The 14,561-nt window shown below is 41.3% G+C and overlaps 1 protein-coding gene across 1 annotated transcript in view; it reads left to right on the forward strand.

Moving 5' to 3' along the window:
* The first annotated feature begins 2,729 nt into the window (after positions 1–2,729).
* Positions 2,730–14,561, forward strand: part of DKK2 (dickkopf WNT signaling pathway inhibitor 2) — a 99,018-nt gene continuing 87,186 nt past the window's right edge. The window contains exon 1 of the mRNA XM_038581966.1: positions 2,730–3,632. Within this exon, the coding sequence (XP_038437894.1) occupies positions 3,411–3,632 (222 nt within the window). The 5' untranslated portion in view covers positions 2,730–3,410. The remainder of the gene's footprint in view (positions 3,633–14,561) is intronic.

The raw sequence follows: 14,561 nt of genomic DNA on the forward strand, positions 1-14,561 counted from the left end.
GATCCTTACTTCTGTACAGTTTTGTTGCTTTGATGTATTTACTCCCTAATGATGTTATTGCAAAATGCATAAAAAATGTTTTCCCAAGGAGAGTATGAAGTTTGTATCTTCATGCTTATAAAAACATACATGAGAAAACACATGTGTGGCTATGACAGTAATCCAAGGATTATGTTTATTTGCAATTAGTTGATTTTGTGTATGCATATCTCCTTGTCTACATGTGGGTTACGTGTGTCGGTTTCTGTCTGCTGTACAATTTTACAGAGAGCATTTAGATCATGAATGCAATTAGTTTTTACCTCCTTTTCAGGTGTAATTGTGTATGTTGTAACATTTGATTCCATAGTGTGATTTAGTTTTATGTATGTGGAAGAATGTTAGTGCACACAGAAGTGAACTTTGACTTTCAACTTTGATTTGTAAAAATTTGCTTGTCAGGTATTGTGTAAGCCTCTGAGATAATCTCTATCATGATACCCAGAGCTGAGGGGTTTCTTGAGAGTTTGCTGAGCTTGACATCATTTTTCTTTTCAGCAGAGCATTGACAGGAGTTAGGTATGACTATATGGCAACTTACTTTGGTTGGAAATAAGGAAAGAGGGAACTGATGGAAATAGGCAAAGACTTTTCAAATTCTCTCTTGGTTCATTTGTTCTTTCTTTAGCGCACGCATGGTGGATAGTTACAACCTTCAAAAGGATGTAGAGTGTTTTTTTGCCCACATATATAGCTCTATTTTGTCTTTTCCCTTTGCTTTAAAATACTTTTGAAAAGTCCTAAACCAATAGATTCCTAATCTAATTTTCTCCTTTTCTCTAATGTTTTCTGATGGGCATATCACAAAGAAGGCAAAAAATATATATACTTTCTTTAAGGTATAAACCATGAATCACAAGTACTTATTAATAGAGTTTCCTTGCCCTCCACTTGTGCCTGGAATGCTTCCTTTGTCCTTACAAATCCATTCCTAGGCATATTTTTAAAAAGTAGGAAAATATTGAGCGTGAGAATCTCTATCCTAAGAAAGCACAAAGGCAATTCAAAGATAAGAAAGATGCCAGAGGGTTCTTTAAGTTTTAATGCCCTTTTGCTTGTGTTGAAAGAAAGAAAGAAAGAAAGAAAGAAAGAAGAGAGAGAGAGAGAGAAAGAAAGAAAGAAAGAAAGAAAGAAAGAAAGAAAGAAAGAAAGAAAGAAAGAAAGAAAGAAAGAAAGAAAGAAATGAAGCATTCCAGGCCAGAGAGATTCACAGATCAGGGCAGGAAATATGCAAAGCTGGTGCTGTCTGGGAGAACCCTGGCATAAATTGACACTTCAGAACTCAGTCCTTTCTTGGGGGAAAAGAAGAGTCACTATCATTCTCCCTTAGCGACATGTTGAATGTATACTCCTGTACACTCTGGGGTGCGTCTGCATCGGGTATGGAAATTGAAGAACGAGGGTCCGAAGATCAGATCTACAGTGCGGTTCGGGAGGTCAGCCCCGTTCTCTAGCTGTTAGCCGCCAAGTTGTGGCACTGCCTCAATTTCCCTGAGCGCAGGCGTTAGAGCCTGAGAAGGACAAATACAGCAACTTCCAAACAACCCTTCTCATTGCATTAGAAACACTGGCGCTGCACGGCCGAGCCGCTCCAAACCCGAGCCTCGAGCTTGCCCGGGACAGCCAGTCTCCTGCCGGCACCTCCGCGCCCCGCCGGCCGCTGCCACTGGCGCCCCCCAGCGCTGCGCGCCCGCGCGTCCCGGCCCCTCTCCGCACCTCCTCTCATCTTCTCAGAAGCAGACCCGACCTGGGGAGTCGGGGGCTGGCAGGAAAGGCTTCCCTTGGAATTCCCAGAGGGTAGGGGGCAGGAAGTTGAGGAAGGCAGGACCTCAAAGGCTCCCCTTTGCCTCAGTTCATTCTCATTTGGGATTTTCTCTTCGCAAAGGGGACGGTTGCCTGGTATGGTAAAGATGCCCAGTAGAGCTGTAAGATCGAAACCTCGGAGCCTACTAAGGGCACCCCATTTCCCCAACTCCTGGGAGCCAGAAACTTACCAGGCGGGTGTGGTGGGGGTTCAAGGGGTTGGGGGGGGGGTAAGGAGTGGTACAAAAGGCGTAGCCTAGAAAATCCTAAAGTTCTTTCTCCCTGTCTCTCGTCGTCTTCTCCCCAATTCCAAAGCCCCCATCCGCGTCAGTTGGGCACCCCGGACACAACGCGGCGCAGCCTTACACACCCCCCGGGAGGCACTTGAGCGTCCACAGAGCACAGCCTTAACGCCCAGATGCTCGCTTCTCCCCAGTCCTCTCTAGGGCTTTTCCTAGGAGTCAGGCACAGGAGAATGGGGGGGGGGGGGACTTCCAGAAGTCGTGCTGGCGGTCCCCAAGGGCGGGGGCAACCTGCCCCGCTCCACTTCCACTTTTGCCCTCCATCTGTTTCCAAAGGTCTTTCCACCTCCGGGGCTGCTGTCTGGAATCTGGAGGCCTCGCGTTCCTCCGGGAATGAATCCCATTTTCCCAATTGTTGTGGAGAGCAGAGGGGTGTGGGAGGGGGCCAAGAGGGAGAGGGGCAGGAGGGGGAGCCGCAGAGGGAAGGAGAGGAGTGGGGCGGGAACGTGGGGGGTGAGAGGAACGTTTTCACTCTTTGTCACTCTTGAATTGGGGGCGGAGGGAAAAAAAAAAAAAAAAACACAACCCCACTGTGGGAAGCTATAAAAAGCAAAGGGGGCGGCGGCGAGAGAGCAAAGGCAGAGAGCGGGACGGCGCGGCGCGCACGGCGGCTGCTGGGGCTCTGGGCGTCCCGGGCAGCGCCGGGCTGCGGGGTGGGAACCGGGAGCAGCGCTTCGCGGAGACGGTGCTGCGCGCGCGGGAGACCTCTGCTGGCCTCGGACTCCGGGGCCCGCCCGGGGCGTTCCCGGACCCCAGTTACGGCGCCCGCTGGCATTGTGTCCTGCAAAGGTTGAGACGGGGAAGGGAAAGAGGAGAGGAAAGCAGCTGAGGCGGAAGGGAAAGCACTGCTGTGGCCCTCCGGAGCGAATTCGGAGACTTGGGGCGCGGAGACCCGCGGGAGCGCGGTGGTGCGCGGGGCAAGGAGCGCCCGGAGCGGCGCGGTCCGCGGGGCCGGCTCTTCTAGCACCTCGGGTCACGCCTCCTCGGCCAGAAGGCGCCTCGCCTTTGATTGCTTCCAGTTACCGCAGAACTTCCTGCCCCGGTGGAGACGCGGGGCTTGCTCGGGCCGCTCTCGCTCCGGGTCCGAGGCGTGAGACTGAATTCACACGGTGCCGGGCGCCCCCCCGCGAGGCCGAGTGGGGTTGGGGGGAACAGCCGCTGGCCCCCGCGCCCCGAGAGAGGGGCCTGGCGTTGGGGTCCTCCGTCGCCTTGCGTCCAGCCGCACGCCTCCGGGCTTTGCGCCCCCCGGGGACCCCTCGCCGGGAAATGGCCGCGTGGATGCGGGGCAAGGACTCGTCGCGCTGTCTGCTCCTCCTGGCCGCGGTGCTGATGGTGGAGAGCTCGCAGCTCGGCGGCTCGCGGGCCAAACTCAACTCCATCAAGTCCTCTCTGGGCGGGGAGACGCCTGCCCAGGTCGCCAATCGATCGGCGGGCACATACCAAGGACTGGCTTTCGGCGGCAGTAAGAAGGGCAAAAACCTGGGGCAGGTAGGAAAACACTCCAAATGCACTCTACAGCCGAGAGCGGTAGCTGCCAGCGCTCCCGAGCGCGTCGTTTGCCTTTGCACCCCTCAACCTTTCAAGGGCGCCCCCAGGTGGGGCGCGTCCCACGGCTGGGGAGGGGTTCCCGGGAGCAGATCTCCCTGGGTGGGGAGGTGGCGGTGGCTGGTGCTGGAGGGCTGGGAGCCGGGGGGTTACGGTTCCCCCACCTTTGCTCTGGTGCGTGGGCATGCACAAGATCCAGTGCGTACTGGTGGGGAATGGTCCTTCTCCAAAGTTACCAGGGCAGTGCTGATGCGAACGGAAATCGCAGCCAACGTAGAGCAACGATTCTGCGTCAGGCGCCGTTCTAAGCGTTTACCTCTATTTAGTCTTCACTGCCCTGTTGTGAGGGCGCTTTTCCCCATTCTGCCGATGAAAAAAAAAAATTGAGTTACGGAGTGATTAAGCGCTTTGCCCAAGGCACGCAAATTAGGGTTTAGTGGGAGTGGGATTCCAATCCCAACAGTCTGGGTCCAGGTCCTGGTCTCTGAACCGTTACGTTTTACGATCTTGAATTGAGGGGGCCGTTTGCCCCCTTTGGGTCCTGTTTCCGTCCCAACCACTTTCTGCTTTCAAAGAAGCGAGGTCCCAGACAGAAAACTTCAATAGACGCGCCATTTCTCACTTCTGTAGCCTGGTGAATAAATCATCCAGGAGGCAGCAACATGATGAAGCCACAACCGCAGCATCGTACCGCGGGCGATCAGGGTGTGTGTGTGCGATATAGCAAGGTGGATGCTGGAGGCGTTTTTGCAAGAGGGAACTTTTGGAGCGCTTCTGTCCCTCTGTCACACAGACAGATTGACAGTCGCTTGCAAAGAGTCATGCAAACCTACACACAGGGTAAAAGGAACGTGAACGTTGGGCACGCAAGGACCCGGGTGGGGTGGGGGTGGGGGTGGGGGTGGGGGCTTGTGGGCACCGGAGCTATGACAGCTCCCCCTTTCTGCTCCTTTTGTAGGAAGCCAAACTGAAAGCTAGCTCGCCAAACAGCACGCGCACCTCTCAGCACAACTGTCACCCCGGGAAAGTGGTTCATTGCCCCACAGATCCTGGGATTCCTCGTTTCATCAGAGGAGAGAGCTCGCTGCAGCCTCTGTTCAGGCTCTCAGTGTCGTCCACGGCCCTACCCCTAGCGCGGGCGGGAGGCAGGGTGAAGGGTGAGAGCAAGGGACAGTCCTGGGTGGGCAGCGAGGGAAAAGTTGGCCAGCGCTTGGCCCCCTACTGCCCTCTCACGGGGACAGTTTTGCTAGTTTTGTAGTTCTAGAATGCTTTTTTTTTTTTTTAAGATTTTATTTATTTATTTATTTATTTATTTATTTATTTGTTTGTTTGTTTATTTATTTATTTATTTATTATGAGAGACACACAGAGAGAAGCAGAGACATAGGCAGAGGGAGAAGCAGGCTCCTCTCAGGAGGTCCAATATGGGACTGGATCCCCAGGCCCAGGATCACGCCCTGAGCTGAAGGCAGACGCTCAACCGCTGGCCCACCCAGGCGTCCTGCTTCCTAGTCTTTAAAATGCTAACCATTTCAGCTATCTTTTCAAAGGAATAAAGAGTCTATAGTCAGGTTTTTTTTTTTTAAGGTCTCGAGGGAAATAAACTATATATACTACATACATACATACTACTTGCATACACATCCTGCACATTCTCACACAAGTGCACATACCTCCGCATGTATGCAACCATTCTCATTCCGTTTTACTCTTCCCTCTGAAACACCCTGACACTTTCGATAGTAATGGGCATAACGCTCAATTTTTAGATATCCATCATGAGATGAGGCAAAGGTTAGAAGAAAAGGATGCTGCCAATCCAAATCATAAGACTTTTCTCTAATGCTTTTGACTTCAAATTCCATCTCATCAGTTGTTAAAGAGAGCTAGATGTTTATTTAGTTTAGCTAAGGACAGAGGGATGGATCCAATGATCTTCTGAGGTTTCTTTCGATTCTAATCCATGTACATTCTGTGAGTTTCTGTAAAAGACTTTCTCTTTCTGTCACCACTGGGCCCCAGCACTTGATGTTCCTGAATCAAATTATCAGTTATGTCAGAACTGTCATTAGCCATGGGGTTACATGGACTAAATTTAGGGTTGCATCCCAAAATCTAGCTTATGCCTTATGTTTTGATATGTCTATTTTGCTCTCTTTCCAAATATCTGCTCCTTAAAGAGATTGCAACTCTATTTGGATGTCTTCAAATGGAAAATGTATTTATTTTACAAATGAGTTTAATGTCTTTTTTTCTTTCTTTCTTTCTTTCTTTCTTTCTTTCTTTCTTTCTTTCTTTCTTTCTTTCTTTCTTTCTTCTTCTTTTTCTCTTTCTTTCATTTTTTTCTTTCTTTTTGAGTTGAATTTCTTATACACTCTCCATAACTTAGTGGTTCTGTGGAATATATTTCATTGTATTTGCTTAACTGTAACACCGTATCCTTCAGATTTGATGCTGGATCTGTAAGAAAATTGTAATTTATGAGAGATAATGGTAACATAAAATAAAACACTGAGTTGAGTAGAAGTAATATAGCTGGAGAATGAGAGGATTATCTTTTTTATTTTCTGGCTTCTTGCTTTCATAACGGGTGATCTATAATGTATGCTATTGAGAAGAAACTAATAGAAAAAAATCTATCTTCTATGAAGGAGAAAGAGGAATTCTTTGAATATTTACAGGTCTCTTTACCTTCGTTATTCTACTAGTTATGTGGTTTCTGAAATTCTTAGGACCCTCATTTTCAATAACTGAATGGAAGCTAGAAAGACTATTCAAACAGGAAGAAGCTGCATCCTTTTTTTGGAGAAAAAAAATCTAGAAGTGCAGCTTAGCTGAATTTTTATGCATCAGAATAGAAAAATATGATTGATTGAGAAGATTGGAAATAAAGTGCCAGCTGATCAAACTAGCTAATTAGGTAGTATTATCCTGAGGACTGTTCATTGGATTTTTCTCCCTCTCCCCCATCCTTGATTGCTGATGCTAAAATGTATGTTTCTGAGATATAGGAACAGGAAACCGTAGGATACAAATTCAAGTAGGCATTTTAGAAATTTAGTCTTTGTTCTTCTTGAGTGAAAATGGAATAATTGTCAATTTTTTACTTTCCAAATAAAGAATTAAAAGTTTTATTGCCATTGCAGAAAGATAACTTATTGAAGGAATTTATTAATTCATTAATCTACGAAAGTGAAAATGAGACAAAATGGGCCCAAGGTTTTCTTGATTCAGTGTAGTCTGTTTTCATTTGAAGAAAGCATTCTTATTTAAAGGAATTCTATTTGTTCTGTAGGGAAGGTGGATTATTTGTAAATCACTCCTGAAAAAGATGCCTTTGAGTTTCAGGAAAGACTTAGAGAGCCCAGAAAGAGAATGTACTGTTCTCCAGAGGTGCTATAGTTCTCATTTTTAGGTTTGCTTTCAAAGACGGTTATAAGTTATGATGGAAAATGACATAGAAAATTGAATATGGCAGTATTCAGGTGATTGAAACAGAAGCAGCGAAAATGATTTTGCTGAATTATTCACATATGTGTTTTCGTCTGACTTTCTGTTTCCATCTATTGCTTACGAGTTTAAAAGATAGTGTATGTACGTATATATATATGTGATAAATTAAGTTGTGGACTGTTACTAATGTATATATATGTCAATATATTTCGATTTCTAAAGAGATTATTTCAAACATTCTAAATTAAAAACAATTTTAAACAAAATCCTCAATATCACATGGATACATATATTCTGAATAAGTACACTGTTGCTCGACATCACCTCTGGAGTTTGAGGTAATGAACTTTTATGGGCCACCCTTAAGAAGAACTTAAAAAACAAGCAATTTAAAAAAATCAGTTTACCTTTGCAATTGTCACTCTTTCTCTCTCTAAATATATATATATATATTTTTATAAATGGAAAAAGACATTTTGGATTTTTTTTTTTTTTTGTAAATGGAAAACCTTTTGGATTTGTGCTTGTAATTACTTCTTTTAGTCTTCTTTACTCCTTGCTTTGTCTTTTTGAGACAAGGTTAATTTGAATGCAATGCTATAGGGTTTTAAAATATTTTTAAAAGTTATGATTAGGACAGTAGAAAATAATTATGTTTTACATGTAAGTAAGCTTCCTGGAAGGTGTCTCTACAAAAAAAGTTGGAAACTGGTATAACATAAATTTAGATTTCTTGATTTTCTCATATAACTTGGACATTGAGACAGGTTTGGAGGAAGTGGTGCTGTAAAAAAAGAATGCTTGAAACACATTGAAACAGAAGTTTGAGGGAGTTGGTTAGAAAGTACTAATATTTGTGTATTGCATTTTCTTTAATAAAAGTGCCACATCTATTTGTATGTGTTAACACTCATGGAAGTGCTCACAAAAATCAACTATACATAAACTAGATAATCTATTTTTTATAGATAATCGCTTCACTTTTTGAAATTATCCATGACTTTTTTTTTAACCCCAGCCCAACTTTCTCCTGCTAGAGAGTAAATATCTGTGATTTCCTCTGGACATCAACTGATGCTATGTGTAATCAGAAAAGCAAATCATTTTCAAAATTTGATATTTCTAAAATAGATTTTGAAAGCGATCCACAGTAAGATTCCTCTTACTTCACTGTGAATAATAGAGAATTGATAGTTGATACAAGTGGAAGGTGACCTTGTGAATAGCAAGAAAAGTATTTTAACGATAATATAACTATGAGCATCCATCATTTTATTTTTGTGCTAGAATAGAGAGAGCAAGGGACAAGTTTACTTAAACTCACTCCAGCTGTGACTTTGACCCTACCAGAGTCTTCTTTAGTACTCCCCTCTAATGCAAACTCCTTCCAGGATGTTTCAAATCTTATAGTTTTTAAAGTAGAGAAAGTAATGTAATAGAAAGGTAACTGATATATTCTGTTCTAGGAGAATACTGCCATTTCTTCTTTTCCCCACACAATCATTTTGAATGGATATTAAAGCAACCTGTTATATAGAGAGGTTTTTATAACACTCAACATATTTACCGTTTTAGATTTATTCTTCTCTGGCTGTTTCTTCTTTGATATTGATGTAACATCAAAATGAATTACAATTTATTTCTATCGGTGATTCCCTGATAGCCCTTTAAAGTCATTTTACTTCGTTAGACTTCTAGTTACTTGTACTCATCAATAAAGGAAATAAAGCTGCTTGTAGTTATTTGTTGGAATATTGAAAAGATTTAAGCAATAAGTGTGTCTGTCCATGACTCTTACGGAGTCTTTTTTTTTTTTTTAATTTGAGGCAGAACCCAAGAGGAAACAAAATTAATAATAGTTAATGGATAGATTTTTGCATTGTGTAGGACTGCTTTAAGACAACACAGAAAAATTAAATATGGAATGAATAATGAAAATTTAGTATTACCATGTAAGGTAAGCAGAGGTTAATTTTCTCTTCTCTGTCCACTCTTGCCAGGAACTAGAGAGCAGCAACATATTTTTCTCTAATTGTTGTTTTTTTTTTTTTTCAGGACAAATATAAATCATTCTCCCAAACGAAGAGGTCAACTGATATAAAATATGGGAGATTTTTTTGATAGGAACATCTGTCCACAGGAAGAAAAGTCACCACCCAAATATTTTAAGTAGTTGTTTCCCAACAAGTCTCTCATGCTAGCAACTTTGGGTCACTGCCCACTTCTTTGGGTTCAAACCAATGATGGAAGGTCATGAATGATACCAACATCTAATCAAATGTCCCTAGGGAGAGCTTATCCCATAAATCCTTGTAAACTGAATCAGAGAAAAATTTAACGCAGAGGGAGTTCAATATCAGATCTAAAACGCTGTATTTTAACTCAAGTAATTAGCTTGTGTAGCACTAAAAAACTGAATTATCACTTCAATACTGATTCCACATTTACTGAATCTATATAACAGATTATATTTGTGGGATCTTAATACGACTTTAAGTTTATCTATGTGCTCCAAATAATAAATGTAGAAATGAAATCAGAAAAAGCACAAAAGTAGTAAGTTTGTTAAAACCTTGTTACTTCTCTCTTCTACAAATAAAAGGGACAAATGTACATCAGATATCCTTTTGAATATATTACAATCTAATTTAATTGATTCCACTTATGTGCTATGATTTAGTATAGAGAATAGTTACATATTTCATAGTTGTACATATTTTAGCTATCTCACCCTATCTAAAACAAACAAGTATATAAAATCAATGAGTGAATAAGTACACTATGTGGTAAAACAAATCAAAGCATCATAATTAGGAGGATTGATTTCTTAAAATGGTAGATCTATCCAAACATTTCCTAAAAGATGTTAGCTCTCCATCTTATGCTTTATCATTCCAAGTAAGAGTATTGTTTTTTCTTTTTTATTTTTTTAAATTTTATTTATTTGAGAGAGAGAGAGAGAGAGAGCACAAACAGGGGAGCAGCAGAGGGAGAGGGTAAAGCTGGCTCCCACTGAGCAGGGAGCCTGATGTGGGGCTCAATCCCAGGACCCTGAAATCATTACCTGAGCCAAAGACAAAGGCTTTAACCAACTGAGACACCCAGGTGCCCCACCATGTTCTTTTTTCTAGGGACTGAAGGAAGTGCATGATCTTCAGAGATATTGTTTCCTTAACTGGCTTACAAGTACTTATGAGCACACATTAAATTATAGTAGGAGGTTCCATTTATTATTTACTCTGTGGCATGCATTGCTCCAAATGTTTCATTTTAATTAACTATTTTGAACCTCTTAACATCCCTTTAAAGAGCAAGTCCTATTATCATCCTTATTTTTAGAAATGATGAAATGTTTTTGAAATGATAAAACAATAATTTTCCTGAGACCCAGAGAGGTTATGCAGTTTGCATAAGTCACACAGCATTAAGTGGAGAAAGGCAAAACCCACTCCCCAGTATCCATCTCTCTGCATCTGAATGCTACCAGGTGCCTGCTGACAGCAGGCAGGGGCCTTCTCAGTGACTCTGTACAGGTGGACTGTGAGGTATGGCATCACTCATACTCTGCTCAAATAGATAAGAATTATTTAGGATGAGAATCTACTATTATTTTCACTTTTTCCTTACTTTTGGCTCCGTCTAGCTGCCTTTGAGAGAATCAGATGATCTGTAGCAGATAGCAGTAGTTTCCAAATAGGTTCTCACCTCTGACTTTCTACTAACCAGCTTAATGTTTTTAGAAAAGTCATTTAAATCTCTGGTTCTTTTTTCTTAAAAATATGTCGAATAAGATACAATAACGATAGCAACCATAAGAGTAATGATACTAATGTTACTGAGCCAGAGGGAGAGGAAAGTACACTTATTTACTGTGCTAACGTCATTATTACTATAATGGAATGGAATCTTCTTCCATTACAGAAATAGGTAAGGTGAAGTGCTCACGCACAAAATAGGAAGTGGCTGCTCAATATTACCCCCAAATTGGGCAGGGGTAACTAAATAAATGCATGTAATGTACATGAGGGAAGCAAATGAACTCAATTTCACCAAGGCCAGGAATTGTAAGACAAAACAAGACAAAATAAATACACACAGAAATATGTTAATCAATGTTAATTGTATCGAATGTTAACATTAAGAGGGATGGTGAGTCAGTCCTGTCTTGTACAAAGTAAGCAAAATAGCATATAATTGGGTAATTGGTAAAATTACACAGAAGCCAGGGTACAGCAGACATTAAAATATAATCACAGTAAGTGAAGGTCCTAACTGCCATGGCAATATTAGTTATTTAACCACAGGAACCAAAGTAATTGAACAACATGTTAGAGCCTGCTGCCAACAGCATTAATTTGATATTCTCCAAAGTAAGAGTCCTTGCAAGGGCAAGTTTCTTGACACTTTCTGCACAACTCGGGGCTCAGAGAGCTTACTGAGAATTTGGAAGGTTTACAACCCTCTCTGAGTGTCAGCTGTCCTGCTAGGACGACTCAGAAATTTGGGGCTCATTATTCCCATTTCATTCCCTCACTTTCTTTGTTTTATCTGAGCCATTTCCTTTATGATGCAGGTAATTTGGAAATATTTTAACAATGTTAAATGAAGAGTGAAAGTCATCTCATTGAAATATGTGATAAATTTCTTTTAATGTATTAGAAACAAGCTGTTTGCCGATAGGTGTTTCTGATGATGAGCTAAAAAAAACTGCATTCAAATGGGAGGATGGGTGGGGGAGAATTGTCACTTAAAACCAAATGACAGCTCACATTCAAATAATGGTCTTCATTTGCTCATTCTAGCTTCATTTCATCTTAACCCTTTGAAACTTGGCTCAACAGGCATTGGATTAATTTATCTCTTGAAATCCAAGATCATCCTTCCAACAGTCATCCTCTATACTCTGTAGTCTTTGTACTTAATTTACCCCTTATTTCTGTTGCTACGTATTTCCATGTTCCTTTCTGGGTTATTCCTTTCTCTCTGTTTCTTTTCTTTCTCTCTTTCTTTTCTTTTCTCTCTTTCCTTCTTTCTTTCCTTCTTTCTTCCTTCCTTCCTTCCTTCCTTCCTTCCTTCCTTCCTTCCTTCCTTCCTTCCTTCCTTCCTTCCTTCCTTCCTTCCTTCTTTCCTCCTTTCTTTCACTGGCCCTTCTACAAACTTCTGACCATAAATGTGGACATTTCCTCAAGTCCTTTCCTTAGTCTTCTTCTTTTTCTGTTCCACTCTCTCTCCATTGCTGATATGACTTCCTTCTTTGGAATCATTTGCCACATAGGCAGAAATCTACCCTTAGTTTGTTTTGATAGAACTCCTAAGCCCCTTTACCTGCTCTGTAGTTTTAGAAGACTTTCCAGAAACAAACAAACAAATCTCCATAAAAAATATACATTTTGTGTCTAACTTTCAATCGTCAGGAGTTAGGCAACCAATTCTTTATGATTTCTCATAGCTATCAATAAAACCTGGTAAAAATTGCCTTAGGTTAGTCTAATGAAGGCCACAAGAATCGAGGATGATGCCCAAATTCTTCTCATACTCTGGTCTGTTCATCACTCACTGGTGATGAAATAAAGCTGTGTAGGTTCCCATGAACCCTACATATTTAAATGTTTGAGATTTAAATAGCTTCCACTTTTTTCTCTGTGATAGACCTGTTGTTAAAACAACTCATGTCTGATTAGAATGTGCATAAATCTATAATTTACGCTTATAAAACATTACATATTATGATATGTACATACACATTTTAAGCAATATATAATGTTTATTTTTATAGCTTGAATACTTACCACAGTAATTCTTTGTCATTGTTATTTTAGAAATAATTGTTAATTTTTAGTGTGGAAACATTTCCTTAACATTTACTTTCAACCTGGCAAATGTTCTTTCATAACTGTGTAAGAGGATTCTTCAAACATACCTATTCATTGTTATTCAAGACAGAGAACTTTATAGAAAGAACCAAGAGAACCTTTTATCATCTACAAATTTCAGACTTTGTACAACAGACTAACGTGGGCATACTTGAAGCTGGCAGATACAGTAAAAATCACCTAATTTAACTCATTTTATGTATGAAAGAACCACACTAGGTTCCTGATCTACTCCCATGAACTACAGTCAGTGCCTGCGACAAAAGAACTTCTCCTGGAATTTGGATTTTCTGACTTCTAACACAGGTCTTCCAAATAATCAAAAGCAATGTTTTCTGTTCAATACATAATAGCAAAGCTTTACAGAAGAATTAAATTCAGTTGATTCAAAGCTAGTGGAAGATAAATTATACAGGAAGCTCTTTTTCAGCTCTGAATTTTGTATGTCAAAATGTATTATCAAAGAATACGATGTAATGATGACAACTGTGTCAGTAGGATTTAAACAAAATTAATGAAAGGGAGTGGCTTTGCATGTATTGCCCTTGCTCATTTTTTTCAGCCATGACACTTAGTGACATGATTAGCAAGAAGTCTGGCTGAAGAGAGTTTGTACTGGAACAGCAGGAGCATATAAAAAAAAAGGAGGAAAATAATGGGCCGCTGAGAACACAGATTGCTTGACCTTTGTCCAAGCATCATCTAGGATAGAGGCCAATGCCTTTAAAACTTCTGACAGCGATGCACAGAAAGAGAAATACTTAATGTTGTGATCCAGTACACACAAACACACACACACACACACACACACACACACACACCCCTGAAAAAAAAGTTTCAAAAATAAATATTCTTATGATGAGTAATGCAGGGAGACATTTTAAAAATATTAGTCCTTTCCTTCTGTTCTGTTCTATGCTAGTCCCTTATTCTGTTCTATTCTCTTTCTTTCTCTGTTTCTTTAAAATGCTGGTCATGACTCACTGAATTGATTGATCAAAACCTGTGTTTTGAAAACCTCTCAGTCATTTGATACTCTGCCCTGAACTCAAGGTATTATGCTTGAAGATCAGCAGTACTTTAGGATCAGCTCCAGTGAGGGGAGGTAGAAAGCAGAGACAGGTAGGTCTTCATGGACAGAAGCATACATTGTCTCAGACCACTCCCACTTTCTCTTCTGCAACAGCGTGTCAGCCTCTGGCCTCAATGAGATCTCTTCATTGGAGATGTGCTTAACCTCTGCCTTCCTCTCCACTTCCAGGAATAGGTGACAACTAAAAATGCTGTACATGGTACTTGGATGTTATAGACATGTTTACTCAGAATCTGTTATCCTACATTAGTATTGCTCTTTTGGGTGTATGCCATGTGCACCGTCTTACTTTATTTCTAAGAAAATGCAGTTGAAGATGGTTACATTTTCTACATGGGACAGCAGGTGAACCTCAAAGAGCATGGGATATAGATTCAGAAGACCTGGTTAGCCTATCTTTGTATATACTTGCCCTTGAAGAAATTCTGACACCTTTAAACCTTAGTTATATCA

Source organism: Canis lupus, chromosome 32 (genome assembly GCF_011100685.1).
Source record: "Canis lupus familiaris isolate Mischka breed German Shepherd chromosome 32, alternate assembly UU_Cfam_GSD_1.0, whole genome shotgun sequence".
Classification (NCBI taxonomy): domain Eukaryota; kingdom Metazoa; phylum Chordata; class Mammalia; order Carnivora; family Canidae; genus Canis; species Canis lupus.